At 65.1% G+C, this 24,342-nt stretch overlaps 3 protein-coding genes across 8 annotated transcripts; 1 reads left to right on the top strand and 2 right to left on the bottom strand.

The window, feature by feature from the left end:
• Nucleotides 1–277: 277 nt before the first annotated feature.
• IPO4 (importin 4) lies at nt 278–14,296 on the bottom strand. Of its 4 annotated transcripts, XM_048820172.2 has the most exons (31): nt 13,945–14,292; nt 13,674–13,760; nt 13,458–13,537; nt 13,325–13,366; nt 12,890–13,019; nt 12,452–12,631; nt 11,992–12,057; nt 11,771–11,872; nt 11,265–11,348; nt 9,452–9,604; nt 9,246–9,299; nt 8,825–8,934; nt 8,446–8,554; nt 7,905–8,034; nt 7,441–7,554; nt 6,754–6,870; nt 6,456–6,579; nt 6,264–6,375; nt 5,866–5,981; nt 5,622–5,699; nt 5,463–5,520; nt 5,123–5,228; nt 4,540–4,733; nt 4,239–4,292; nt 3,824–3,949; nt 3,276–3,484; nt 2,934–3,066; nt 2,655–2,759; nt 2,240–2,309; nt 1,971–2,102; nt 278–1,897 (listed from the first exon to the last, which is right to left on the bottom strand). In XM_048820172.2, exons 1-30 carry the CDS (start codon nt 14,011–14,013, stop codon nt 1,972–1,974), a joined length of 3,243 nt encoding a protein of 1,080 aa, XP_048676129.2. In that variant the 5' UTR covers nt 14,014–14,292; the 3' UTR covers nt 278–1,897; nt 1,971. The 4 variants fall into 4 exon arrangements, 3 of the variants coding, with proteins under 3 accessions (XP_048676129.2, XP_048676130.2, XP_048676133.2); XM_048820173.2 differs by lacking the exon at nt 5,123–5,228 and having other exon boundaries at nt 3,276–3,512; nt 13,945–14,293; XR_007352695.2 differs by lacking the exon at nt 278–1,897 and having other exon boundaries at nt 2,036–2,102; nt 3,276–3,512; nt 13,945–14,295.
• Nucleotides 14,297–14,497: 201 nt separating this feature from the next.
• TM9SF1 (transmembrane 9 superfamily member 1) lies at nt 14,498–19,741 on the bottom strand. Of its 3 annotated transcripts, none has more exons than XM_048820346.2 (5): nt 19,671–19,741; nt 18,381–18,729; nt 17,256–18,066; nt 16,691–16,964; nt 14,498–16,305 (listed from the first exon to the last, which is right to left on the bottom strand). In XM_048820346.2, the coding sequence occupies exons 2-5, from the start codon at nt 18,693–18,695 to the stop codon at nt 15,912–15,914; spliced, it is 1,794 nt and encodes a 597-aa protein (XP_048676303.1). In that variant the 5' UTR covers nt 18,696–18,729; nt 19,671–19,741; the 3' UTR covers nt 14,498–15,911. The 3 variants fall into 3 exon arrangements, with proteins under 3 accessions (XP_048676303.1, XP_048676301.1, XP_048676302.1); XM_048820344.2 differs by lacking the exon at nt 19,671–19,741 and adding an exon at nt 19,461–19,608; XM_048820345.2 differs by lacking the exon at nt 19,671–19,741 and adding an exon at nt 18,950–19,351.
• Nucleotides 18,951–23,882, top strand: TSSK4 (testis specific serine kinase 4). Its single transcript, XM_075118535.1, has 6 exons — nt 18,951–19,127; nt 20,550–20,651; nt 20,951–21,223; nt 21,645–21,859; nt 22,575–22,938; nt 23,625–23,882. The coding sequence occupies exons 1-6, from the start codon at nt 18,951–18,953 to the stop codon at nt 23,880–23,882; spliced, it is 1,389 nt and encodes a 462-aa protein (XP_074974636.1).
• Nucleotides 23,883–24,342: the final 460 nt, after the last annotated feature.

Raw genomic sequence — 24,342 nt, 5'->3', positions numbered from 1 at the left:
TGAGTTATTAGGGGGCAAGGGGGAGCAGGTGCTTTTTCCTTTCTTCTAGTGTAAGACCCCCCCCCCCCCCCCCCCGGCTCCAGCAAAAGGGAGGCTAAGCATCGCCCCTGAACCCCCGATGACAGCACGCCACTGGCAGGAGGGCAGAAGTGGGTCTCACCATCTTCATATCCCCCCTTCCCCCTAGTAATGGGATGGGTCTTTCCCCCAACCCCCTCCTTTCCCCCAACTTTGAGGTTCATGTCCCCACCCCCCCATCCCAAAGAGGCCCCCTGCCTCAGGCAAACATTATTTTATTCCAAAGACATAGAATATAGATTTTCTCTCATCAAAAACAACACAACTGTCAAAGAGGTGTTAAATACAGGAATGGGGGGGTATTGCTCAGACCTAGAACCACCCCAAAACACCACCAGCACTAAGAGCATTGGCTGATCTGGGAGGGGTAGAATGACAGCTGAGTGAACAACCAGACAATACACCCGGCGGCGGGTGAAAACTAAAATCACAGGTGAACTGATTAAGAAACAGGATGGAAACCGCTTCTCGCAAGGTGAAAACACAGGCAGAGCAGACTGCCTCGGAGACAAAACCACCCTCGGAGTGCTAGGTGAAGATACAGCCGAACCACTCACCCTGTGATTCAATTCTCCCCGTGCCATTGGAAGACACAGTCCACCACATTAATGCCAAGACTAAAACCCTGCTGTAGATAGCGGGTGAAGAAATACAGGTGGCCTGGAGGACAATGCAACTGAGGCTCACCCCTGCAGTGTGTGTGGGGTGGGGTGGGGAGATGACACAGGAACACTGGTTCACACTTGGAAGTCAACTCTTCCATAGGATAAGTAACAGCTACGGGTGAAATGGGTAACAGGAAGACAGACTTCCATGTGAGATACTGGTTGGTGAAAATCTACAGGCAAACTGAGCAAAGAAATCCCCTCTCGTTTTGGCGGGGGGAGGGTAAGGGGGTGTCCAACAAGTGAACCGGGGTAACTACAGGATTCAGACTCCCTGCAGCCATGGTAGGTGAAAGAACAGGCAAAGTGGTTGAACAGCCAGACGAAATCCTCCCTCTTGGCAACAGTGAAGCAGCTGAACATGGTCATCCTATGAGTGTGCTGCATGGAAAACCTACAGGTGAACCGGTTAGCGATGCAACTCCCATCAGCAGAGGAAGAATAAATACAGGCAAGTAACGGGATCCAAAAACAACAGGCCAACTGGATAACAATGAGACTAATACTCCCCTTTAGGGCAGCAACAATTACAGGTGAGACTCCTCTCAAATCCATGGTGAAATACACGGGAGGATCCAGTTCAACACCATAACGATGGTGCTAACCACCGACAGAGCCAGATCACAACATGACTTGGTTTCGTCCCACACCAGTGCTGCATAGAGGTGGAAGAAGGATCAAACACCGTAACCGAAGTCCTCCTCCCGCTGGCGACAGGTACAGGCAGAATCCATTCATACCATGTCTCTAATATGCTCTTACATTGGTGGAGGAAATCAAACGAGAGGCAGCTCTGGGGAATGACGGGAGCTACCCCCTCCATGGGGGCAGTGGGTGAAAGTTACAGGCAACTGGTGACCAAACAGTACTTGGATCCCCCCTTCGCAGTGGTAGCAAGTGAGAAGACAGGCGAAGCAGACTCAAGACCACAGACTGAGTCCTCCCCACGACAGTGCTGGATACAGGCAGACACAGTTCAATTATATGCCCCGAAGGGCCCCCCCAGTGATGAGAACAATCTGGGGGGCCCAGAGTTGACCATTTGGGGGGAAGAACAGGTGGAGTTGGGTCCAGTTGGCCAATGGTGGGAGAACAGGCAGAGGGAGCTTGACTGTCCTCGCCAAGGGTCACTTGACCAAGGAGGGGCCGTGTCCCTGGAGGGGAGAGAAGGTGTGGTGAGAGTCGTTCTCGTCAGGACCCCCCACCTCCTCGTCCCGCCCCACTCACCTCACGCTGAGCTGAGGGCCCCGCGGATCTGGGCGCTGGCGTCGGGGGGCAAGGCCAGCAGGGCCGCCTGGAACTCCATGGGGCAGCGGTCGGAGAGATGCCGCAGCAACGACAGAAGGGAGACCTGGGCGTCTGGGGGGAGCTGGGGGGTTAGATGGGAGAGAGAACCCCCAGACCCGCAGGATCCCCCTCCCCAAGGCAGGGACACCCCTTCTTGTCCAATGGTGGGATCTCCAGCCCCCTCCCTTCGGGACACTTTCCCAACTTACCTGCCGGGAGATGGTCGGTCCCCAGGACGGTGCTGCTGGCCCGCACCACCTCCCCCACCTGCTGCAGCACCTGGGGCGGGGGGGGGGGGGAAGGGAACACAGCGGTGAGACCCCGATATCCCCCCCAATACCCTCATCCTGTCACTCGCCAGAGAACCCCCCCATCCCAAATACCACCCCCATAGTCACCCCCCACCTGAAGGGGAGACACCCCTCTGCATGGTGTTCTGATCCCCATTGCGGTTCACACCCCCAATCCCCCTTAGTCAAGGGGATTTAACCCTCCCAAATCCTCAGATAAGACACCCAAAAGACCCCCCCCCCCTGTTCCTGGAACAGGGGCCCCCCACAGCCGCCATCACCCACTGGAACAGGACCCCCCCGACCTGCCTCCAGGCCTCCCATGGGGCGGTACCTGCTGGGGGGCGTTCTCGTACAGGAAACTGATGCACCGGAAAACGGTTTTATTTTCCTCAAAATCCTCCGTGAGGGGCAGGGAGCGGAGCAGGGCGGGGAACACCTGGGGGGAGACCCCATTAGAGATCCCCAGCTAGCTGCCGAGCCGGCTGGGGCCAGCGCCCCCTAGAGGAGCAAGGCCCTGCCCCCCCCCAAGCCAGCCGGTGCCACCTAGAGAGGCAAGGCCCAGCGCCCCATTCCCCGCCTCCCGGGGAAGGCCCCCATCACGCCCCCTCACCTGGCTGAGGGGCAGGGCCTGGGGCTGGCTCAGGACCATGCGGGCGACGGCCCCACAGACGTTGTCCCGCACGCGGGCGCTCGACTCCTGGGTGCTGCCCCCCGCCAGCAGGGCCAGGATCTTGGGGTAGTGTCTGGGGGGGACGGGTGTTAAGGAAAAGGGGAACAGCAAGGGGGAGATGGGGCCCTTCCTCCAATCCACCCCACAGCCTCTCACCCCCATGTACCCCAAACAGAGACCCCCAGGTCAGACACCCCCTCCAGACGATCCCCCCTAACTCATCCACCTAGCTGACCCCTAGTAACCCCCACACGCAGCAGCCCCCGCCATGGGTCAGGATACGGGAGCAGGGCCTCCCCGCCGTGCTCGGCCAGCACTCCCAGTGCGAAGATGCCGTTGCTCCGCACCTCGGGGTCGGGGTCCCGGGCAGCCCGCAGGAAGGCGGGCAGGAGCCGGGGCACGAAGGGGGCCGTGGCCCGGCCCAGCCCCCCCAGTGTCTCCGCCAGCGTCCCCACAGCGAAGGAGCGTTCTGCCACCGAGCAGCTGGGCTTCTGGGGGACAGCGAAGGGGCCCGGACGCCTGGGTTCAGCAGGGTGTGAGTGGGGGGGGCCCCACAGCCACCCAGGTTCAGTGGGGTGGCAGGATCCTGCCTGGACCCCTGGGTACCCAGGGGTGGTGGGGGAGAAGGGGGAACCGGCCCGGACGCCTGGGTCCCTGTGGGAAGGGAGAGGAGAAGGGAGAACTGGCCCGGACGCCTGGTCCCCGGGGGCGGTGGAGCAATGGGAGAAGGGGGAACCGGCCCAGATGCCTGGGTCTCTGTGGGAAGGGAGGGGAGAAGGGGGAACCGGCCCGGACGCCTGGGTCCCCGGGGGGACACACAACATACTCACCATTTTGTTGAGCAGCAGGGGCAGGAAGCCGGCGAAATACGGGGCGAAGGTGTCGCCCCCTGCGGCCGCGGCCAGAGCGGGGATCCCCTCCCCCGCGTACTCCAGCAGCATGGCATCGTACTCCGCCTGAGGGGAGTGGGGGTGAGCCCCGCTGCACCCCACGGCCCCCCAAACCCCTCCGCACTGCGCCTCCCATGGCCCCAGAATCCCCCCCAACCCCTCTGACCCCACCTCCAAATCCCCTGCCCTGCCCCCCGAATCCCCAGTCACCCGCCAGCCCCGGCCTGCACCCCCCAACCCCTCTAACCCCATCTCCAAATCCCCCACAGCCCCCATTTTTTCCTCCCCTCCCCCCGATCTCCAGCCCCTCTGCTCCATGCAGCCCCCACAGAGCCCCCCGCCACCCCCACGTCACCTGCTCTTCATCCTCCTCATCTTCCTCGTCCAAGCCATCATCCTGGCAGGCTGTCTGGGGGGGGGGGGGGGGAGATGGGAGCTCAGTGCTGGGATCCACAACCCCCCCCATGTCCCCCCTTCCTGTGTCCCATCCCCCACAAGCCAGCTGGTCCTCCCCCAAATCCCCCGTGTCCCGCCCCGAGGCAGCCAGTCCCTCCTCCCCCGCCCCTCCTCAAGCCCCCCCCGCCCCATATGTTCTGCCCCCCTCGGCTGGTCCCCCCACCAAGAGGGGAAAGGCCCCATGTCCCCCCGGCTGGTACCTTCCTCTCCAGCACGGCGCGAAGGGCCCCGCAGAGCTCGGCCAGGCGCCCTGGGCTCCGCAGCGCCTCCTGCTGGCAGGCGGTGAGCACCGCGCCCAGCGCCTCCAGCACCGCCATGACCACCAGCCGCTCCCGCTCCCGGTGCACGCCCCGCGCCATGGCCGGCAGCGCCAGGCCCAGCAGCCGCTGCAGCGCTGGGGGGGGCGGGGGGGGTAGAGGGGTCAGTGCGGGTCTGCGAGCTTCCCGCACAGTGTCGTCCCCCCCAACCCCACGAGCTCCCCCCCCCGCCCCACAAGCATCTCTCCCTGGCCCTGGGGCTGCGAGATTCCTGCACGGTGCCCCTCTCCCCTGCTCTGTGAACTCCACCCTGGCCCTGGGGCTGCGAGCTTCCCCCAGAGGTGACCCCCCTTCCCTGGCCCCCATGAACTCTCCCCCGACCCTGGGTCTGCGAGTTGCCCCTGGTGGTGCACCCATGTTCCCCCCAGCCCAGCAACACCCCCAAAACCCAGGGCTGTGACTTCCCCCCACCCCCCCGATCTTCCCCCCTCCCCGCAGCCTGGTGGGGGTCCCTCCCCCAACTCACCGGCAGCGTGGGGCTCAGAGGGGTCCCGCTCGCAGACCCGATGCAGCGCAATGCAGAACTGGCCCAGGGCTTCGTAGGCGGCTTTCCGGACCCCCAGATGAGGGAACTGGGGGGAAGGGGGAAGGGGTCACAGCTCCCTGCACCCCCCCACATTACCCCGTTGGCTCCCCACAGAGCACTGCCCAGGATCAGCGAGGAAAGAGTTAACCCTGAGGGGCCCCCCAGCCTGCACCTCCCACCCCCATCCCCTATCGCTAACCCCCTGCCGCCCCCCAAATCCTCCCCTCCCCCAACCTTGCCCAACACCCAGAACTGCCCCCCGCATCTGCCTCCCCACTACCTCCAGCAGCTGGAAGACCTCCGGGACGCAGCTCTCCAGGTGGGGCAGGAAGGCGACGCTGGGACAGACGGACAGACAGGTTAGGACCCCTGGAGATACAGCCCCCAGACAGACAGACGTGCCAGACCCCCTCCCGCTGCCCAAGAGCCCCCCCCATACCTGGCGTTCGCTGCGATCTCCCCCAGGGCGGCGCAAGCGTCCTCCTTCTCGTCCACGTAGGCGCTTTCCACGCTCAGTCTGGGGGGGGGGGGGTGGCAGGGTCAGATGGGGGGCCCTTCCCCACCCGCTACAGCCCCCTTCTCCTCCCACCCGCCCTCCTTCTCCGCCCCCACCCAGGACTCTCTTCCCACTGCCCGGGGCTCCCCCACCTCAAAGCCGCCCCAGGTTCTGCCCCCCACCATACCCGAACAGCTCTTCCTCCTCCTCCTCGTCGTCCTCCCCGTCCAGATCTTCCTCCCCCTCCACCTCGGCCTCCTCGTCCTCGAACAGCAGGAAGGAGCTGGTGTCCCCGGCGGGGGGCTGGGGGGGATGGGGGCACGTCATGGTGCGATTGGGGGCATTTCCCCTTCCCCCAACACCCCCTGGTGCCCCCCAGCCTGAGTCCCTTCCCCCAGGCCCCGGCTTATGGGAGCACTGCTGTCGGGAAGCTCACAGCCTCAAGGTCCCCTCCCCCACCTAGGTCCCGAGGCACGGCTGGGGGGGGGCAGGCTCCCGGCCCCGAGGCACGGCTGGGGGGGGGGCACTGTGGGGGGGGGGGAGAGGAACGTCCCGGCCCCAGAGCAGCGGAGGCAGGGAACTCACCACGAGGCCCTCGGTGGATTTGAGGGAGTAGAGAAGCAGGGTGGTGATCCGGGGCAGGTGGGGGGCCAGGTCGTCCCCCATGGCACAGGAGAGCGCGGCGAAGAGACTGTACCTGGGATGGAGACGGGGGTCAGGGACTGTGGGTCGGGGGAGGTGGGGGCACCACCTGTGGGGGGCTGGGGGGTCACTCACGTGCAACGCCGTAGGTCGGGGTCATCCTGCCCCTCGGCCAGGCCCAGCCCCAGCTGGCAGCTCTCCTCCGCCAGGGGTCCCACGGCCTCGCGCCCCAGCGCCCTCACCAGTGCCCCCAGCGTCTCTGCGGGGGAGGGGAGCATCAGACGCCGCGGCCGGGGGGGGGGGCAGTCACCCACGGCCTGGCCCTGCAGGGGGTGCTGCGCTGGGGGGGACTGGGGGTGGGGTTAGGGGTCACTCACCCACGGCCTGGCCCTGCAGGGGGTGCTGCGCTGGGGGGGGGTTAGGGGTCACTCACCCACGGCCTGGCACTGCAGGGGGCGTTGCTCCTGGGGGGCGGCGGGGGGCAAGAAGCGGCGAAGCTGCTCCAGGACGTGGGGCAGATACGGCCCCATGGCGCGCTGGGCGGCCGAGGCTGTGACGGATGGACGGACAGACAGACACGGGGTCAGATGGAAACACGGGGGAGACACCGAGCGCAGGGGGGCTGGGGATGGAGCTGGGGGTGAGGGCTCACGGGGGGGCCAGGACGTCACTCACCAGTGGCCCCTGGGAGTACTGAGTTCGGGGGAGGGGGGTTGTCACTCACCCATGGCGCCAGCGGGCCGTGGGGGGGAGCCGAGGGGAGCAGTTCGGGGGGGGGGTGTCAGTTATCCGTGGCCTCGGGAGTCGTGGTGGGGAGCCGAGGGGGACGGTTCTGGGGAGTCACTCCCCCACGGCGCCAGGCGGCTGTGGGGGGCGGTTCGGGAGTGGGGGTCACTCCCCCACGGCGCCAGGTGGCTGTGGGGGGCGGTTTGGGGGGGGTCACTCACCCATGGCCCCAGAGGGCTGTGGGGGGGGGAGGCGAGGGGGACGGTTCGGGGGAGTCACTCCCCCACGGTGCCAGGCGGCTGTGGGGGGCGGTTCGGGAGGGGGGGTCACTCACCCACGGCCCCAGGGGGCTGTGGGGGCGAAGCCGAGGGGGACGGGTCGGGGGTTCACTCACCGATGGCCCCCAGCGCGCTGATGGCCAGCTCCTTGGGGCGGGGCCCCCCCGGGGAGCGCAGGGTCCCCAGCGTCTGCTCCATCAGCACTGGCAGGAATGGCTCGATCCCGGCCCCTGCGCGAGGGGAGGTTATAGCCCTGCCCGGATGCCTGGGTTCAGGGGGGAGGTTATAGCCCTGCCCGGATGCCTGGGTTTCGGGTGGGGGGCGGGCTTGGCTCGTCACCAGGGCCGGTGGGGTCCGGATACCGGGGTCCCCCAGCAAGTGGGACGCTGGCTCCTCAGCCGGGGCTCAGGGGCACTTGGGGGTCCCGGGCGCCTGGGTTCTCCAGCAGGCAGGTAGGGGAATGGGGTGGTGCACCCGGACTCCTGGGTTCCCCAGCTGAAGACAGAAGGAGGCGTCCCGGATGCCTGGTCCCCCAGCCCAGACGGGGAAGGGGCGCTGTCCCGGACGCCGGGGTTCTCACCAAGGCTCTCCACGAAGTTCTCCAGGGCGTAGTAGGCCTTGGCCAGGTGGCCCCCCCGCACCGGCTCCACCCCCCCCAGGTAGGACAGCAGCAGCGGCAGAACCTCCCCCGCGTAGGCCGCGATGTCGGGCTGGGGGGGGGGGGGTCGGTGAGAGTCAGCCAGAGCCCCCCCATCACACCATGTCCACCCCTCCTTACCCCACCCCCTCCCATCCATCCAGCCCCTCCCATCACCCCGTGACTCCCCAGTCATGCCTCTTTACCCCGCCCCCCCTTGATTTCCCTGTAACCCCCTGCAGTGCCCCCTCCTCACCCCAGCCCCCTCCTCGCCCCAGCCCTAGCCTCCCAATCTCCCCAATAACCCTGTGACCCCAGGGTACCCCTCCTCGCCCCAGCCCCCCAATCGCCCCAGCCCTAGCCTCCCAATCTCCCCAATAACCCTGTGACCCCAGGGTACCCCTCCTTGCCCCAGCCCCCCCATCGCCCCTTGACCCCTCACTCCACACAGACCCCCCCCACTCCCACCCCTAGCCCCCCCGACCTGCAGGTTCTCCGAGAACTGCCCCAGGGCGAAGAGGGCTGCACTCCGCACCACTAGGCTCTCGTCGGCCAGCGCCCGGCAAATCACCCCCAGCAGGGACTGTAGGTGCCTGGAGGGGCAGAAGGGGTCAGTCAGGGGGCCCCCAAAACAAGCCTCCCTCCCCCGATTGCAATGGGCTCTGGCGAGCACATGTCCTATGCCCCGTAGTGCCACCGGTGAGGATTCCCCTGGGGGACAGGACAACGCTGTGCACCCAGCCCCCTGCTGCTGCTGAGTCCAGGGGTCCACAGAGCAGAAATGGGGCCCCCCAGCAGCATTCACCCCCCGCATGGAGTCAGCACCCCGCAGCGTGTGTCCGTCCCCTATGACCCCCGCCTACCTGGTGCGGATGTGATCCCCGCAGCCCTCGGCCAGCACCGCCAGCACCATGAGCCCGGCCTTGCGCTCGTAGGGCCGGGGGCTCTGCAGGGCCGGCTCCAGGTGCGGCATCTGGGGGTGGACAGAAGAGGTTGTTACCTGCCCCCTCCCCGCAACAAGCCACAGGCCCCGCCCCCTGCCCCAGTCTCACCCCTCCAGCCAGCCATAGGTCCCGTCCCAACCCCCATGGCTCTGCCCCCAGCTAGTGCAACCCCTGCCCCGCCTCGAGCCAGCCTGCCCCAGCCCCCCAGCTGGTCCCACTCCTGCCATGTCACTGGCCCACCCCACAACCAGCCACAGACTCCGCCCCCAACCCATCAGTCCCACCCTCCCCTTGCCCTCTAGCCAGCCACAGGCTCCAGCTCCCCACCCCCCCCACTCACCAGCTGGGGGAAGAGTTTTTCAGGGGGCAGGTGCAGGGCCAGCATGTCGATCACCTGGGGGGAGAAATGGAGGTGACGGTGGGGGGGTGATGGCTCTGGATTCCCCCCCCCCACACACACCAGCCAGGGGTCCCCTCCCCCCCGGGCTCCTCAACCCACCCCCAGCGCGTTGTAAGGCCAGGGGGTCGGGCACTTGGGGGTCTCACCTGGGCAGCCACGTGTTTGGGGGTCTGGGCCTCATCCCCCTCGTCCTCACTCTCCTGGTCCTCGGCATCCAGCTGCCCCAGGGGGGGCTCCGCACTCAGGATGGGAAACAGGGCGTCCAGCACGGGGGGCAGCAGCCGCTGCTTCAGCATGGCCTGGGGGGGGCAGAACCTGAGCCCCGAGCCCTGAACCCCACCCCCCAATCTCAACCCCCCGATCCTCTGGCCCGCCCACAAGCCCTGCCCCAGCCCCCTGAACCACTGGCCTGCCCCCCCGATCCCTAATCCCCTGGCCTGCCCTCCACACCCTGAGCCCTGATCCCCCGTCTGCCCCGTCTCCCAACCCCCCAGATTTCCCCCCACCGTGCCCCCCCAGCCCTGAACCCCAATCCCCTTGCTGCCCCCAAGCCCTGAACCCCACCCCAACCCCCCAATCTCCCACCTGCTTCCTACATCCTGAGCTCTGATCACCTGGCTGTCCCCCGATCCCTGACCCCAGCCCCCCAATCCCAATCCCCCGATCTACCCCCACACCCTGAGCCCTACCCCAGCCCCCCAAGCCCCTGGCTGTGTGATAAATGAAAATGGGGGCGGGGGTAGCTCCCTTTTATGGGCCCCCAGCCAGGCAGTTAGCTACAAACCCCCTGTTAGTAGCTGTTCTCTTCTTGCTTTACCTGTAAAGGGTTAACAAGCCCACAGGTAAAGGGGAGCGAGTGGGCACCTGACCAAAGAGCCAACTGGGGAGGGCGGGGGGCGAGAATTTTTTAAAATTGGGAAAAATGTCCCCCTTTGCCTGTCTGTTCTCCGGAGAGGTGACACAGGGCCGCAGGGCTGTAAGAAGCTGTAAACCAGGCCCGAAAAGCCAGCAGCTCAGACCTGGAACCAACACACCCGAACCCGAGAGGTCGGCTGGGGAGACGCCAGTCGGGTCGTTCCTTGTGGACGCCTCCCGGCTAACCCGGGTGCTTTTGATTTGCTGGGAACCGTTAAGCTGGACCCCAACAAAACCAGTCTTGACGCTTGGGGATTGTCTTGGCTCTTTTTCAATCGAGCAAGAGCCGAAGTTGCTGATGTATTTTCTCCCGTTCTGTTTTTGATACAACGTCCGGGATCGGATTTCTGTCCCCTACGCTGCTTAATTAGCAAGTGGCAACAGCTGATTGCCGGTGTTTTTCTTTCTCAGCTCTTCCCCAGAGTGGGGGTGAAAGAGCTTGAGGGTGCCCCACAGAGAGGAATTCCCAAGTGCGCCCTCCTGGGTTCTCGGGGGGGCGGGGGCGTTTTGCACTGGGGTAGTGGCCGCATCTACCCATCCAAGCTCAGAGAGAAGTTGGGACCTTGGGAATTTAATACCCGCCTGGAGTGGCCAGGATTAAATTTTTAGAATCCTTGGGGGCCCCCACCTTCCGCACTCGAAGTGCCAGAGTGGGGAACCAGCCTAGACGCCCCCAAATCCCAACCCCCCCCGGCTAGCCCACTGAACTCCAAGCCCCGAGCCTGCACCCCTGAACCCTGATCCTGCAGCCTGCGCCCCACACCCCAACTACCCAAACCCCAATCTGCCAGCCCGCCCTCAAACCTCCATCCTTCAGTCTGCCCCACAAACCCCGGCCCACCCCCCATCTCAATCCGCCAACCACCTTCCCCCCCCCCCAGCTCCATCCCTTGCTCCACCCCAAACCCTGCACTCTCCCAGCTGCCCCCTGAATCCCAATCCCTGCCCTCCCCACCCCTATCCCCCACGCCAGCCTCGTTCCTCCCAGCCAGCCAGCGCTCCCTGAACCCCAATCCTCATCCCCCTGAGCCCCCAGGGCCCTACCTTGCCCCGCAGTTTGATGAGGAAGCTGAGGGTGGAAAGTGCCTTCACCCGCAGCACATCCCCCAGCACTCGGTTCGACGCCACCTGGGGAGAGAAGCAACCGTCGGCACTGCCCGGACACCTGGGTTCCCCACTGGGGGAATGGGGCTCATGGAATTGCCCGGATGCCTGGGTTCCCCAGAAGGGATCTCTGTAACCCTGTGAAGGGTGTGTGTGTGTGTGTTCAGAGAGTTGCCCGGACACCTGGGTTCCCCCGCAGAGGGGGCTCGTGGCCACCCGGGTTTCCCCACTGGGGGAATGGGGCTCATGGAGTTGCCTGGATGCCTGGGTTCCCCCACCAAGTAGAGGAGGCTCACGGCTGTTCGGACGCCTGAGTTCCCCAGCAGGGATCTCTGTAACCCCGGGAAGTTGCAAGGGGGAATGTTGGGGATCAGGGAGTTACCCACATGCCTGGGTCCCCCCACGGAGGGGAAGGGGCTTGCGGCCGCCTGGGTCCCCCGACTCACCTCCAGGCAGAAGCCGACAACGTCGGAGAGGTGCTGGACGATGACGGAGACCTCGCTCTCCATCAGCTCATCAAAGACCTCCATGGCCTCGCTGGCGTGGACCTGGGGGGGCCGGACACGCACTGGTCAGGGAGCCTCGACACATTTTGACACCTCAGACAACCCCCCAGCCCCTCCCCCACACCAGTGCCCCCCAATGACCCTTCATTCCCCCCTCTCACCTCGTTAATGGAAATCAGCTGCCTGACGGCTGAGATAATCTTCGGGACCAGGGAGTGCATGAGATTCTGGGGGGCAGAGACAGAGACAAGATGAGGGGGGACCCCCAAGATACCGGGGGCAGGAGAAGGGAATGGCTGGGGGAGCCGGGGGATAGGGACTCGGGATCAGTGGGTTCTAGGGAACACGGTACGGTGGGGGACAGATAGGAGGCCCAGGGGGTTCCGGTGCATAGGGGGCTCAGTGGGGGACTTGTGAGGGGCTCAGGGGGGTCGGTGAGTTCTGGGGTATGTGGAGTCAGTGAGGGGCGCATGGGGAAGGCGGGGTGGGTGGGGGCTCAGGGAAGATGTGAGGAAGGCAGAGGTAGGTGGGGGGCTCAGGACACACCGGGGTGCATGGGGAAGGCGGGGTGCTCAGGGGGATGGGTGGGGCCAGGCTGGGGCTCAGGGGGCCGGGGCTCACCAGGTGGTCGGCGCCCAGCCCGGCGGCCATGGCTGCCAGCCCCCGCAGGCAGTAGTAGAGCGCCCCCGGCTGGCCGTGCTGGCCCAGGGCACTGTGGAAGAGACGCAGCAGGGCAGAGTAGTGGGGGGCGAAGGCCTCGGGGTCCAACTCCAGCGCCGAGCTCAGCACCAGCAGCGAGATCTGCGGGAGGGGGGAGGGACTCCGTGGATCACAGCCCCCCGCCCCCCTTCCCCCCACCCCTTCCCCCCACCTATCCCCGCCCCCCTTCCCCCCCAATCACAGTCCCCAGCCCAACCCCCACCAACCAGTCCCCTGACGCCCCCCCTCCACCCTCAATCCCCAACTGGCCTCCCACAGATCAGAGCCCCACGACCGACCGGGTTTGAGAGACAGCCTGACCCTGCCGCCCCCAACCAGACCCCCCGGAGCCCCCCCTACCTGGTGGAGGTGTGGGTCAGGGCCGCGCACCCCCTGCTGGATGAGCTGCAGGAGCTGGGGCCAGCGCTCCAGCCCCTGGTGCCGCAGGAGCAGCGCAGCCAGCTGGGCCAGGGCCACCGAGACCTGGTGCCTGGGGGGAAAGACATGGGTGGGGGCACACCGGGTGGGTGTGGGGGATAGAGGGGGGACCCGGGAGGGGGTTGGGGGGGAACCCACACCGTTTGGAATTGCAGGAGGAGCAGGGGGGCTCTGGGGATGGGGTAGTGGGAGCTAGGGGGCTGCAGGAGTGGGAGGGATGGGGGTCCAGGGGCTGCAGGGACCGGGGCGGCAGAGCAGGAGACGCCTCCGCTTCCATTTCCTGCTGTAGGGGAAGGGGGCTGCGGAGGGGGTTATGGGGCAGCCGGGGGGAGGGAGAATGTCCCCCCCAACACTCACTCTGCTTCCTGCTGTAGGGCTCCCAGCACCAAGCTCTTCAGCCTGAGAAAGAGAGACGGGGGGGGGTCAGGCAGGGTGAACCCCAGCCCCCCAGACGACAGGGAGGGGGGACCCCTCGCACCCCAGCACCCACCTGTCCTGCTCCTCAGGGTTCAGCTTCCGCCAGTGCTTGGTGAGACGCAGGCGAAGGAGCACAGCTGCCAGCTGCCGGATCTGGGGGGGCAGAGAATGGGGGGGGGCTCAGCCAGGGGATGGGACCCCTGGGGGGGAGATGGGGGATCCCCTGGGGGGACAGACAAGGAGATGGGAGATCCACGGGGGATCCCCTGGGGGGAAGGGGGTCACTCACCTGGGGGTCCGGGGCCCCTGCCAGCAGCTGGCAGAGCTGGGGCAGCACCTCGGGGTGTCTGAAGGCCTCACGCAGCTGGGCCGTGGCCTGCAGGGGGGAGCAGAGATTGTCACAGAGGGGCCCAGATCCCCTGCCCCCCACCCCAGCGCCCCCCAGCCCTCCCTTCCCAAGTAACCCCCTCCCCACAGTGAGGCCAGCTCCCCCCAGCGCCTCTTTCCCCACCCCGTCCGAGCCCCTCAGCCCCGGACTCCTGGGTTCTCCCCCCACCTACCTGCTGGATCAAGGCGTTGTCCGGCTGCAGCAGGTCGGACAGGACCCGGCCCAGCCCGCCAGGCTCCATGGGGGGAGAGGGGTCCTGCAATGGGGGGGCTCAGGCCGGGGGCCCTGCAATGGGGGGCTCAGGCCGGGGGGAGGGGGCCCTGCAGTGGGGGGGGCTCAGGCCGGGGGGGGGGAGGGGGTCCTGCAGTGGGGGGGCTCAGGCCGGGGGGGCCGCAGCAGGGAGCAGGGCCCTGCAATGGGGGGGGGACTCAGGTCGGGTAGGAGGGGCCTGGGCTCAGCAGCCAGCGAGTCCCGCACAGCAGCACGTGTGGGGGGGAGCAGACGAGTCCCAGCTTCCGGGAGATAGAGCGGCCCCAGGCCACGCCCCTCGTGCCCCGCCCCTCCGTGGCCCAGGAGGACTCGTGCAGCCAGAGGAATGGCCAGGGGTTAACCCCTTCCGCGCCGCACAGCTGAGAGCCGGACACCTGGGTTCTCTCCCTGGCTCTGGGAGAGGAGTGGGGTCGGGGAGCCAGGACTCCTGGGTTCTATAGACACCCCCACACTAATTTTTATTAATAAACTTTATTCCGAGATCCATAAAAAGAAAGAGTCAGAACCAACCAAATCAAATACAAATAAAATAATCAACTGCCCCGGCGCACCCAGCTACCCCCCCCCATATACAGCAATAGCACTACCGGTGTCTGCACGCAGCCAGCAATGGGGGGGGGGGGGTTGTGGGGTATAGCCCCCTCCCGACTGAGGTCTCTGGGATACTCTGCCAGCCCTACATGGGATCTGCTCTCCACTAGATCCTGCCCCCCCCCGTGATCCATGCCATCACAAGGGGATTTTACCAGGCAATCCTGCTTGCTGTGGGGGATCTACTGCCAGCCCCACATGGGAGCCAGTTGATCTGGGGAAGCCCCAGCGATCCAGCCAATTGCCCGTGGGGTATCTACTCCTCCCCATCAGGGATCTTATCATAGGATCTGCTCCCAGCCCCACAAGGAATCTGGCCTCCCTCTGCTTGCAACCTACCAGGGGATCCAGTTACCTGTGGGGGACCCAATCAGGTATGGGGGCCCATCCCCAAGAGGGGACTCAGCTGGCTGCAGGGGATCCACTTCCATAATGGATCCACTCTCAACCCCATGGGGATCCAGCAGATCCACCAGGGATCCACAATCTGCCCCATCCACATGCAGGGATCTCACATGGGGATCCACTCCCAGCCCCAAACAGGATCTACCTGTGCCTCCCCCTTTGGGAGGGATCCACTTTCAAGCTTTAGCCCCCAAGGGAATCTCATGGGGATCCAGGGAACTGGACACCTGCCCTCTTCCCCCAAGTCAGTCCATTCCCATCACCTGATTGGCCAGTCATCCTGACCAATAGGAGTGGAGTAGCTGGTCCCCCATCACAAGCGAACTGGCCAACAGTCCCAGCCAATGGGAGTGAACCGGTCAGTCGGCTGGTCATCCTACCCAATTAAAGGCAATGATGGATGTGGGACAATCTTTAATGGTGCCCTGTGACTGGCCAGACATCTCAGCCAATAGGAGGGTAATATCCTTAATGGTCCCAGCCAATGGAGGGGCGCTTTTTAGGGTCGCCATCTTTTGTCATGCCGGCCGATTGGCTGAACATCTTGGTCAATGGGAGGGGAGCTCTGTAGCAGTCCCATCCAACGGAAGGGGAGCTCTTTGGAGGATCCATAGCCGCTGACTAGCCGGACATTACAGCCAATGGGAGAAGAGATCCTTAGGGGATCCATACTTGCTGATTGGCTGGACATTACAGTCAATGAGAGAAGAGATCTTTAAGAGAGCCATCTCTAACCACCAGCTGGCCAAGCGTCATGGCCAATGGGAAAGGAACTCCATAGAAGCCCCAGCTTATGAGAGAGATCTTTAAGGGAAGTAAATTTGACCGTCCCCACCAGTTGGCCAGCCACCACAGCCAACTGGAGAGGGTCCCTCAATCCATCTTGAGGTTGACGTAGATGTAGCGGATAAACTTGAGCGAGGCGAAGAAGGAGACGGTGCCCAACATGAGGAAGAAGACGTAGCCTGTGAGGAGGGAGTAGCCGAAGAACTCCACGGTCTGCACCGCGCCCGACATGTTGGAGCGGCGTGAGTAGTAGAAGACAGAGTAGAGGAAGATGAAGACGCCGGTGGAGCCGGCGCTGAGCACCGAGCGCCACCACCAGCGGTAGTCCTCGCCCGAGAGCTGGAAGTAGGTGAGGGCGATGGAGATGCAGGCGCCCACGCTCAGCAAGATGGCGAAGACGAAGAAGAGGATGCCGTAGAGGGTGTACTGCTCCCGGCCCCACACCGTGGCGAAGATGTAGTAGAGCTCCACAGAGATGGCACTGGAGGATAAGAGAGAGACAGGGTCAGCTGCGGGGCAGAGGTGGGATCCCACTGTCTGGGGGATGAAATAGGCCGTCCGGAGAGGCGAAGGGGTGTGATGGGCTCATGCCAAGGAGGTGATGTCATCAAGTGCCCAGAAGACAGAAAGTGGGAAGGGCGAAACAGGAAGTGGCGTACTCGGGAGAAAGCGACATGACTGTCTAGGTAAGAGTAAGCGGGAAAATGAAGGTGCCAACCTGTGAGGTGGGAAGTGGCAGGGAGGGGTGAGACAGGAAGCAGTGGCATCTCCTATGGAGAGCATGGCAGACAGGAAGTGGAGGGGGTGCTCACTGGGAGGGGAGGAAGTGAGGTGGCAGGCGCACAGAAAGCAGGAGTGGGGCTCACCTGAAGGGCAGGAAGCCCCCGATGGTCATGTGCACCAGTGTGGCCTTGTACCAGGGCTGTGGTGGGATCTCGCGGGCGATGTTCTTGGTGCGGCAGGGTGCGTCGAAGGGGCCAGCCCGGTTCTTGCCGAAGATGCCCCCGATAACGGTGAGGGGGAAGCCCACCAGCAGCCAGACCGTCAGCAGCAGCAGGATGGTGGTGGCCGGAAGGGCCTGTGTCGAGCCATTGGCCCAGTGCACCGAGTTCACCACGCTCCACGTCACGAAGAAGGGGGCTGGGAGGACAGGGGGCAGGTCAGGGGGACCAAAGAGACCCAGACCACCTCCCCAAGGGATCAGAGAGACTCCCCTGGGGACCAGAGAGACACTCTGCTTCCCACTGGAATCACAGAAGCGCAACCTACCACCCCTAGGAGGCCATGGAGACCCTACATTTTGCCCTCGGGGGAGGGGCCAAAGGCACTATGAAGCAACAGAGGGGACCACCCAGTGCACCCAAATCGCCTCCCCTGGGCAAGAGGAACCCCGGGGAACCTAGGCAGAGATGGGGGACTCCAGGGCCTCACCAGAGAAGAGGCTGGTGGTCAGCATGATGTTCCAGACCCAGCGCTCGCCCCCGACTTGCCGGTAGAAGTTGCTGGAGATGTAGCCGGAGATGCAGCAGGTCAGGGCGTAGAGCAGGATGGCGGCGGAGTTGATGGCGCCGTGCCGGTGGACGTTGAACATGCCCAGCAGGGCCATGGCAATGATGCCAGTGCCCAGCGCCAGGAACTGGCTGCCTACGCCCAGGACGGCGCAGAGGAGGCTGCGGCAGGGAGGGAAGCGGAAGACGTCGGTGTGGATGATCTTCCAGCCGTTGTCCCCCTGGTCAAAGTCGTCCCCGGAGGAGGAGGAGGAAGCTTCTTCATCCAGGTTGTACCGGGCCAGATCATTCTTTAGCACCCGCATGAGGATGACCACCACGAAGCCCACCAGAAGAAAGACCAGCACCATGGAGTTGATGATGGAGAGCCAGTGGATCTCCAGGGTGTGGGGGAAGAAGCCCCCGTCATCTCCTCGGCCCCGCCGCTCCCCCCGCCGGTCCGAAGCCGTCTCAGACCAGCGGACACTGTAGGTGTGGGTCAGGGAGAGGGGCCCGGGCCCACGGACGTCGTCCAGGCTGTGCGGCTTGACATCTCGCACGCTGACGTTAGCGTAGATGATACGGTCGCCGTTCCACTCCAGATGGAAGTCCAAGTGGGTCCACAGCCCGATCTTGTGGCTGTGGGGCAGAAAGCCGCTCTCCTCCATGTACCCCACAAATCCTCGCAGCGGGATGTCATCCACCACAAACTCAAAGTAGTACAGCTCTTCAATGGCCTGTCGGAGGCGCTCCACCTGCCAGGAAACAGACAGGAGTAGGACCCAGGAGTCCTGGTGCCCAGCTCCTCCTGGTCTATCCCACTAGAACCCACTCCCCTCTCAGAGCTAGGACAGAACCCAGGAGTCCTGGCTCCCAGCCCTCACCCACTAGCCCCTGCTCCCATCCAGAGCTGGGTACAGAACCCAGGAGTCCTGATTCCTGATCTGAGCTCCCATGCTCTGTTCCTGGGACAGAACCTAGGCAGTCCCAGTTCCTGCTGTAAACTCATTGGCCCATGCTCACGCTCCTCGACCCAGGGATGGAACCCAGGCATCCGGGCCCAGTCTACCTGATCCAGCGTGAGCGTCTTCACGCACAGGACTGTCTTCTCCACGCTCTCCCGAAAGCGGATCTGGTACATGGACTCGGCCATGCGGTCCCCATCCAGGACCTCCCCGAGGCTCAGGCTCTTGTGCTGGATCTTTTCCGGAGAGCACACGGGCAGCTGGTAGTAGTGGTAGGTCTCCTGGGGGTTGTGGTATGGCCCCACCTTGTTGACGTAGAGCACAACGGGGTCCCCAGGCTGGTAGCGGGTCTCGGAGGAGCCCGGGAGCGGCCAGGAAGCCAGCAGGAGGAGCAGCAGCCAAGGCTGGTGGGGCGCCATGGGGTGGGCGGTCAAGGGGGAGATGGGGCAGGGTCTGGAGAAGGAAGGCAGGAGACAAGGGACAAGAGGCAGTGAAGCCAGGTTCTCAGGACACCTGGGTTCTCTCCCACCTGGGGTGGTCAGCACCCAAGGACAGAGCCCCCCAGCCGCCCCTGCGGAGCTCTAGCCATTGGATATCCCTGGATCACGCCAACCCATGCTCCTGGGACCCCTGCCCCGCATGCACGCCCTGATGCCAGGCTTGACATACTCACGATGCCCACAAGCCAGACCCGAAATTGGCGCGTACATCCCTGGCAAACGAGCCTAGACGAAGGGCCGGGGATTTGCTTCTCTGACCCGCCTCGTGCCGGTGGTGACAGACTGGCAAGGCGCCCGCGGTGCCAGCTGGGGGCGGCCGTTGGCCCGAACGCCCTCGTGGTGCCCACACTGGTGGGGCCAGAGCTCCTGAGAGCCCCGAGGGCCCCGGGCGGGACGAAGCGGGTTTTTCCGACTATTTTGTGTGCAGAGAGCACGTGCCTCAGTTTCCCTGGATCTCTGGAGCCTTCCGCACAGATGCCTGCCCCTCCCCCTCGTGCTTCGTGCAGCACGTCGGGGAAACTGAGGCACGCACACTACACATGGAAAACAACCTGCCCCAGCACACGGGGACCAGCGTCCTCGCCCCCCCCCCGCCACGGCTCCCCCCCGGGGTCCTCACCCCCCCCACTGAATCACCCCCCCGACCCGCCGCCCGCCTGGGGTCCTCACGCCCCCCCCACTGACCCGCCCCCGCTGACGCCTGCTGCGTGGAAGGTCCCGTGGCCCCTCGCCCGGCAGCGGGGTGTCCCTAGCAGCCGGCAAGCAGCCAGGCAACTGCACCCAGCCGGGGGCCTCGCGGCTCTAGAACATGCTCCTGGCGCCTGATCCTTGGGTCCACCCCACCCCACTCCCTGCCTCTGGCCGCCACCTCCGCCGGCTCCCCCAGGTCCCCACCAACGGGAAGCGCGGCCCCCACCGCCGGGGTCCCTCCCTGGGCGGAGCCAGGGACCAAAACGCGTCGAGGTCCTTCAGGCGATCACCAGGGCAGCCCCAGCCACGTCCGTCCCCTACTTCCGCCCTCAGCGCCCCCAACGGGCTTCGTGCCCTCAGCGTGACGCACTTCCAGCGCCTGAGGGGGCCCCGCCCCGCCGTCGGACAGTCTCTTAAAGGGCCAGGAAGCTGTTTCCCGGAGGGTCAATGTTAGGGTGTGCGGGGCAACAAATGGGGAGGGGGCAGCTGGTCTCCCCCAAATAAGGGTCCTCAACAGACCCCATTATCCCAAGGCATCCCACAAATTAAGAGCCCCAAATTCCACAATGGCCGCAATATAACCCCCCAATTTCTCAGGGACCCCCCAAATTGAACCCCCCAAATTCCAATGGCCCTCCAAAGCACCCAGTTTCTCAGTGTCCCTCAAGTTGATCCCCATGGCCCACAAATTAAGAGACCCCAAACCCCCAGTGCCCCCAAATACTACAGTGACCCACATATAAAGACCCCCAATTTCTCAGTGCTTCCCCAAATTGAGACCCCCATTTATGAGCCTTCAGATGCCCCATTACCTCGTCAATTTAAGACCCCCCAAATTCCTTAGTGGCCCTCCACTGCCTCATTGGTTCCCCCAAAATGAGGGTCTTTTGTGGCCCCTCAAATAAGTCCCCCAATGCTCCACCTTTCCCCATGATCCCCCAAAAAAGCCCCATTGCCCCCTACAAAAAAGACCTCCGTAGTGTCCCCCAATATCCCAGTATCCCCCAAATGCTGAGGGCCCCCCCAATGCCACTGTGCCCGCTCCCAGTGTGGACCCTGCCCCCCCGGTAGCCCCGGTAACAGGCATCGGCCAATGGGGGCTGGTGGAATGCTGGGGCGACGTTGGCGGAACCGTGGAGTCGGGGGGCGATTCTGGTCACCGGGTTGGGGGACCGAGCAAAGCAGGTGAGGGGGGTCAGCGGGGTCACAGCCCCAGTGGGGAGCTGTGGGAGGCCAAGGCAGTTCTTGGGGGGGGGGATGTCACAGCCCCAGTGGGGAGCTGGGGGAGGTCAGGGAGGTTCTTGGGGGGCTCACAGCCCCAGTGGGGAGTGTGAGGGTTCCTGGAGGTCACAGCCTCATGTAGGGAGGGAGGTTAAGGTGGGTCAGAGCCCCATGGGTTGGCTCATTGGAGACCCAGCCCCACTGGGGTCCAGGGGTTTCATTGGGGGTCCCAGCTAGGATCTAACTGCCTGCCCCACCCCCAGAGGGGTGACTCTCTGGCACCAGATGCACTGAGCCGCCCAGCGCCCCCAGAGGGGCAAGAGGCCGTCATGGTGGAGACAGCCCCCTCGGCCCCCTACCTGTCCGTCATGGACCAGTACGGCTACCAGCTGGGCAAGATCATCGGCCACGGCTCCTATGGCATTGTCTACGAGGCGTATTTCACCAAGCAGAAGGCCAAGGTGGCCATCAAAATCATCTCTAAGAAGAAGGCATCCGATGACTATCTCAACAAATTCCTGCCCCGCGAGATCCAGGTAGCGAGGGGGTGCCCGTGGGGTGTGGGGGCCAGGCTGTGGGCGCCGTGGGGTGGGGAGCCGGGCAGGCGGGATGGTCATGGGATGCTGAGGGGGCAGGACAGGGGGCACTGTGGGGCAGGAGGTGCCGTGAGGCAGGGGGGATCAGCAGGGGACACTGTGGGGCAGGGGGCAGGCCAAGGGGGGATCATCAGGGGGCGCTGTGGGCCGGGGGCTCGGCAGGGAGTGCCATGGGGATGGGGGCGCTGTGGGGCAGGGGGCAGGCCAAGGGGTATCATCAGAGGACGCTGTGGGACCGGGGGCTCAGCAGGGGGCACTATGGGGCAGGGGGCGCCATGGGGTGGGGGGATCAGCAGGGGGCACTGCGGGGCCGGGGGCACCGGGGGGCAGGCGGGCGCCGTTAACCTCTCGCCGCCCGCAGGTGATGAAGGGCCTCCACCACAAGTACTTGATCACCTTCTACCAGGCCATCGAGACCACGTCGCGGCATTACATCATCATGGAGCTGGCCCCCAGCGGCGACATCCTCGAGTGGATCCAGAGCTCGGGGCCCTGTGCCGAGCCCCTGGCTGGCCGCTGGTTCGCCCAGCTCACCCTGGGCGTGGCCTACCTGCACAGCAAGGCCATCGTGCACCGGTGAGGGGCCGCGCCCGCCAGCCCCCGCAGAGCCAAGCCGCGGGCTGCAGCCAGTAGGGGGCGCCCACCGCCACTGGGGAATTACAGTGGGTCCTGCTCTATTGGGGGTTGTGCCATTCCCCTCCCTGCTGGGGGGCTGGCTCCCTGGCACCACCAGCCCCCCAGTCCCACCGCCTTTCCCGGTGCCCCTCTGCCACCTCCAGCCTTGCAGAGCCGGCCTCAGTTTACCAGCTTCCCCTCCGCCACCTGCACCACACGTGGCTTGAGGCGGCGGGTTGGGGGAATATTATCTCACCCAGGCACCGCCATAAAACCGAGCAGCCCCCACCCTGGCTGGCCAAGCCTGCCCCCCCAGCGCTCCCCCCCAGAGCTCCCCAGCCCTGAGTCCCAGCCATGCTGCGTTCCACCTCTTGGATCTGCCCCTCAAGCCCCAGACAGGCCACTGAGTGCTCTGCAGGCTACCTGGGGGACACCCCACAGGCCTTCTGGGGGACCCACAGACCCCTGGGGGCCCCCCTGCCCACTGGCACCATGAGCCAGTGCCTGTAGAGGGGAAAGGCTCCACGCCCCATTCCCTAAGCCAGCCAGTCCCTGCCCTGCGGCCGGATCAGAGCCGGCACCCCCTAGAGGGGAAAGGCCCCGCGCCCCATCCTCATCCCCGGCGCCCCCTAGGGGCAGCCCTGCACCCCCGCCGACCCCCCGCTCCCTCCTGCAGGGACCTGAAGCTGGAGAACCTGCTGCTGGACAAGCGGGAGAACGTGAAGATCTCGGACTTCGGCTTCTCCAAGCAGGTGGTGCCGCAAGGCCAGCCGCCGGCCAGTCCCTCGTACCCACTGCTGGCGGGCTCCAGCCCCCTAAGCCAGACCTACTGCGGCAGCTTCGCCTATGCCTGCCCCGAGATCTTGCTGGGGCTGCCCTACAACCCCTTCCTGGCCGATATCTGGAGCATGGGCGTGATCCTCTACACGCTGGTCGTGGCCCACCTGCCCTTCGACGACACCAACCTCAAGCGCCTGCTGCGAGAGACCCAGAAGGAGGTGACCTTCCCTTCCCAGCCGCACGTCTCCGAGGAGTGCAAGGTGGGCGGGGAGGGGGCAGCAGGGGGCGCCAGGAGCTGGGAGGGCTGCAGGCCAACAGGGGGCGCTGAGTGGCCGGCAGGGAGTGGGGGAGCTGGCCAGCAGGGGGCGTGGTGGGTTGGGGGGCCAGACTGGCAGGCGGCACCCAGCAGACCCGGCTGTGGCTGGGCAGATGTAGGGAGATAGGTGGATCGTGGGGGGCTGGGCAGACAATGCGGGACACAGAGCAGGGGGCTGGACACTGGTGGGTGGACTGGAGGGGCTGGGTGACCCATGCGAGGCTGGACAGATCATGGGGGGCTGGGCAGTGTTTGAGGCGGGCTTGGGGGGTCATGGGGTGGCCAGGTGGATAGAGGGGGACTGGGCCTCATGACAAGGCAAGCGGACCACAGGGGGCTGGACAGATCGGGGGGCGCGGGTCGTGTGGATCGAGGGGGTCCAGACCCAGTGGAGGGGAGTGAGCCAACTGTGAGGGGCTGGGTGCCATTTGAGGTCGGGCCAGGTGGATCATGGGAAGCCAGGCCCAGTGGAGAGGGGAGTGGCTCATGGGGGCTGGGTGGACCATGGTGGGGCTGGACAGATCGGGCGGGGGGGCAGATCAAGAGGGGCCAGGCCCAGTGGAGGGAGCAAGCAGGCCACGGGGGCCAGGCAGACAGCGGGGCCCTTAACGCTCCCCTTTGCCCCCCCAGGACCTAGTGCACCGGCTGCTTTGCCCGGTGCCCCGGCGCCCCACGGTGCTGGACCTGCTGCAGACGCCGTGGGTCCAGCGTTTCCAGGGCGAGCGGCCCCACACCGAGCTGCGGGCGCTGGAGGCAGCCTGGGGAGTGCGGGCTGAGGGGGGGCGGGTGCTGCCCAGGACCCCCTCCTTGCCCCTGCACAGTGAGAAGAAGCGGGGGGGCAGCGGAACCCAGCTGAAGGTTGCAAAGCTGCCAGAGAAGGGGAGCTGAACCCCCAATAAAGAGAGCCCAAACCTATGGGGTGCAGTGTGAGGAGGCTGGGAAAAGGGGGGGGCTCAATGGTGGGGACCTGGGGGCACCGTGCCAAGGGGGTAAAGAATGCTGCTCTATATTCTCAACCTTTTATTTTGGGGTCCTCCACCTGAACCCCAATTTCAAGGCAGCTAGAAAAGGGGGGCTCGGGGCTGAACCCCCCAGAATTGGGGGCAGAACAGCCCCCCTGAAGTTCACACCTAGAGAGGGACCTCTCTACCACCCTTTGGCTTTTCGGATGCAGCCCCCCACCTTCACATCTCGGGTGCCAGGACTCTCCCGTGCTCCCAGCGACACCCCCAAATTCCTCCCCACAGGCGTGGGGGGCAGAGGGAGTTCCCCTTAGTGTTCACTCTGATGGGGGGGTTCTCCCTAGGGCCCCAACACCCCAGAGTTTAGGAGATGGCACAGCCCCCCC

Source organism: Caretta caretta, chromosome 13 (assembly GCF_965140235.1).
Source record: "Caretta caretta isolate rCarCar2 chromosome 13, rCarCar1.hap1, whole genome shotgun sequence".
Classification (NCBI taxonomy): domain Eukaryota; kingdom Metazoa; phylum Chordata; order Testudines; family Cheloniidae; genus Caretta; species Caretta caretta.
Note: the sequence above shows the minus strand (reverse complement) of the source record. Positions and strands in the feature narration are given on the sequence as shown.

What these genes read in the sequence shown, in the direction of transcription:
- IPO4 (XM_048820172.2), bottom strand. Translation starts at nt 14,013, where the DNA reads ATGGAGCCTGGCGGGCTGGGCCGGGTCCTGTCCGACCTGCTGCAGCCG. An exon ending in GCCCTACAGCAGGAAGCAGA is followed by an intron (nt 13,020 to 13,324) that starts GTGAGTGTTGGG and finishes CTTTCCCCCCAG; the next exon opens with GCACCAGGTCTCGGTGGCCC. An exon ending in AGCTGATTTCCATTAACGAG is followed by an intron (nt 11,873 to 11,991) that starts GTGAGAGGGGGG and finishes CGGCCCCCCCAG; the next exon opens with GTCCACGCCAGCGAGGCCAT.
- TM9SF1 (XM_048820346.2), bottom strand. Translation starts at nt 18,695, where the DNA reads ATGGCGCCCCACCAGCCTTGGCTGCTGCTCCTCCTGCTGGCTTCCTGG. An exon ending in AGACGCTCACGCTGGATCAG is followed by an intron (nt 18,067 to 18,380) that starts GTAGACTGGGCC and finishes GTTTCCTGGCAG; the next exon opens with GTGGAGCGCCTCCGACAGGC. An exon ending in GGGGGCTTCCTGCCCTTCAG is followed by an intron (nt 16,306 to 16,690) that starts GTGAGCCCCACT and finishes CTTATCCTCCAG; the next exon opens with TGCCATCTCTGTGGAGCTCT.
- TSSK4 (XM_075118535.1), top strand. Translation starts at nt 18,951, where the DNA reads ATGCCCACAAGCCAGACCCGAAATTGGCGCGTACATCCCTGGCAAACG. An exon ending in TCCTGCCCCGCGAGATCCAG is followed by an intron (nt 21,224 to 21,644) that starts GTAGCGAGGGGG and finishes CGCCGCCCGCAG; the next exon opens with GTGATGAAGGGCCTCCACCA. An exon ending in AGCAAGGCCATCGTGCACCG is followed by an intron (nt 21,860 to 22,574) that starts GTGAGGGGCCGC and finishes TCCCTCCTGCAG; the next exon opens with GGACCTGAAGCTGGAGAACC.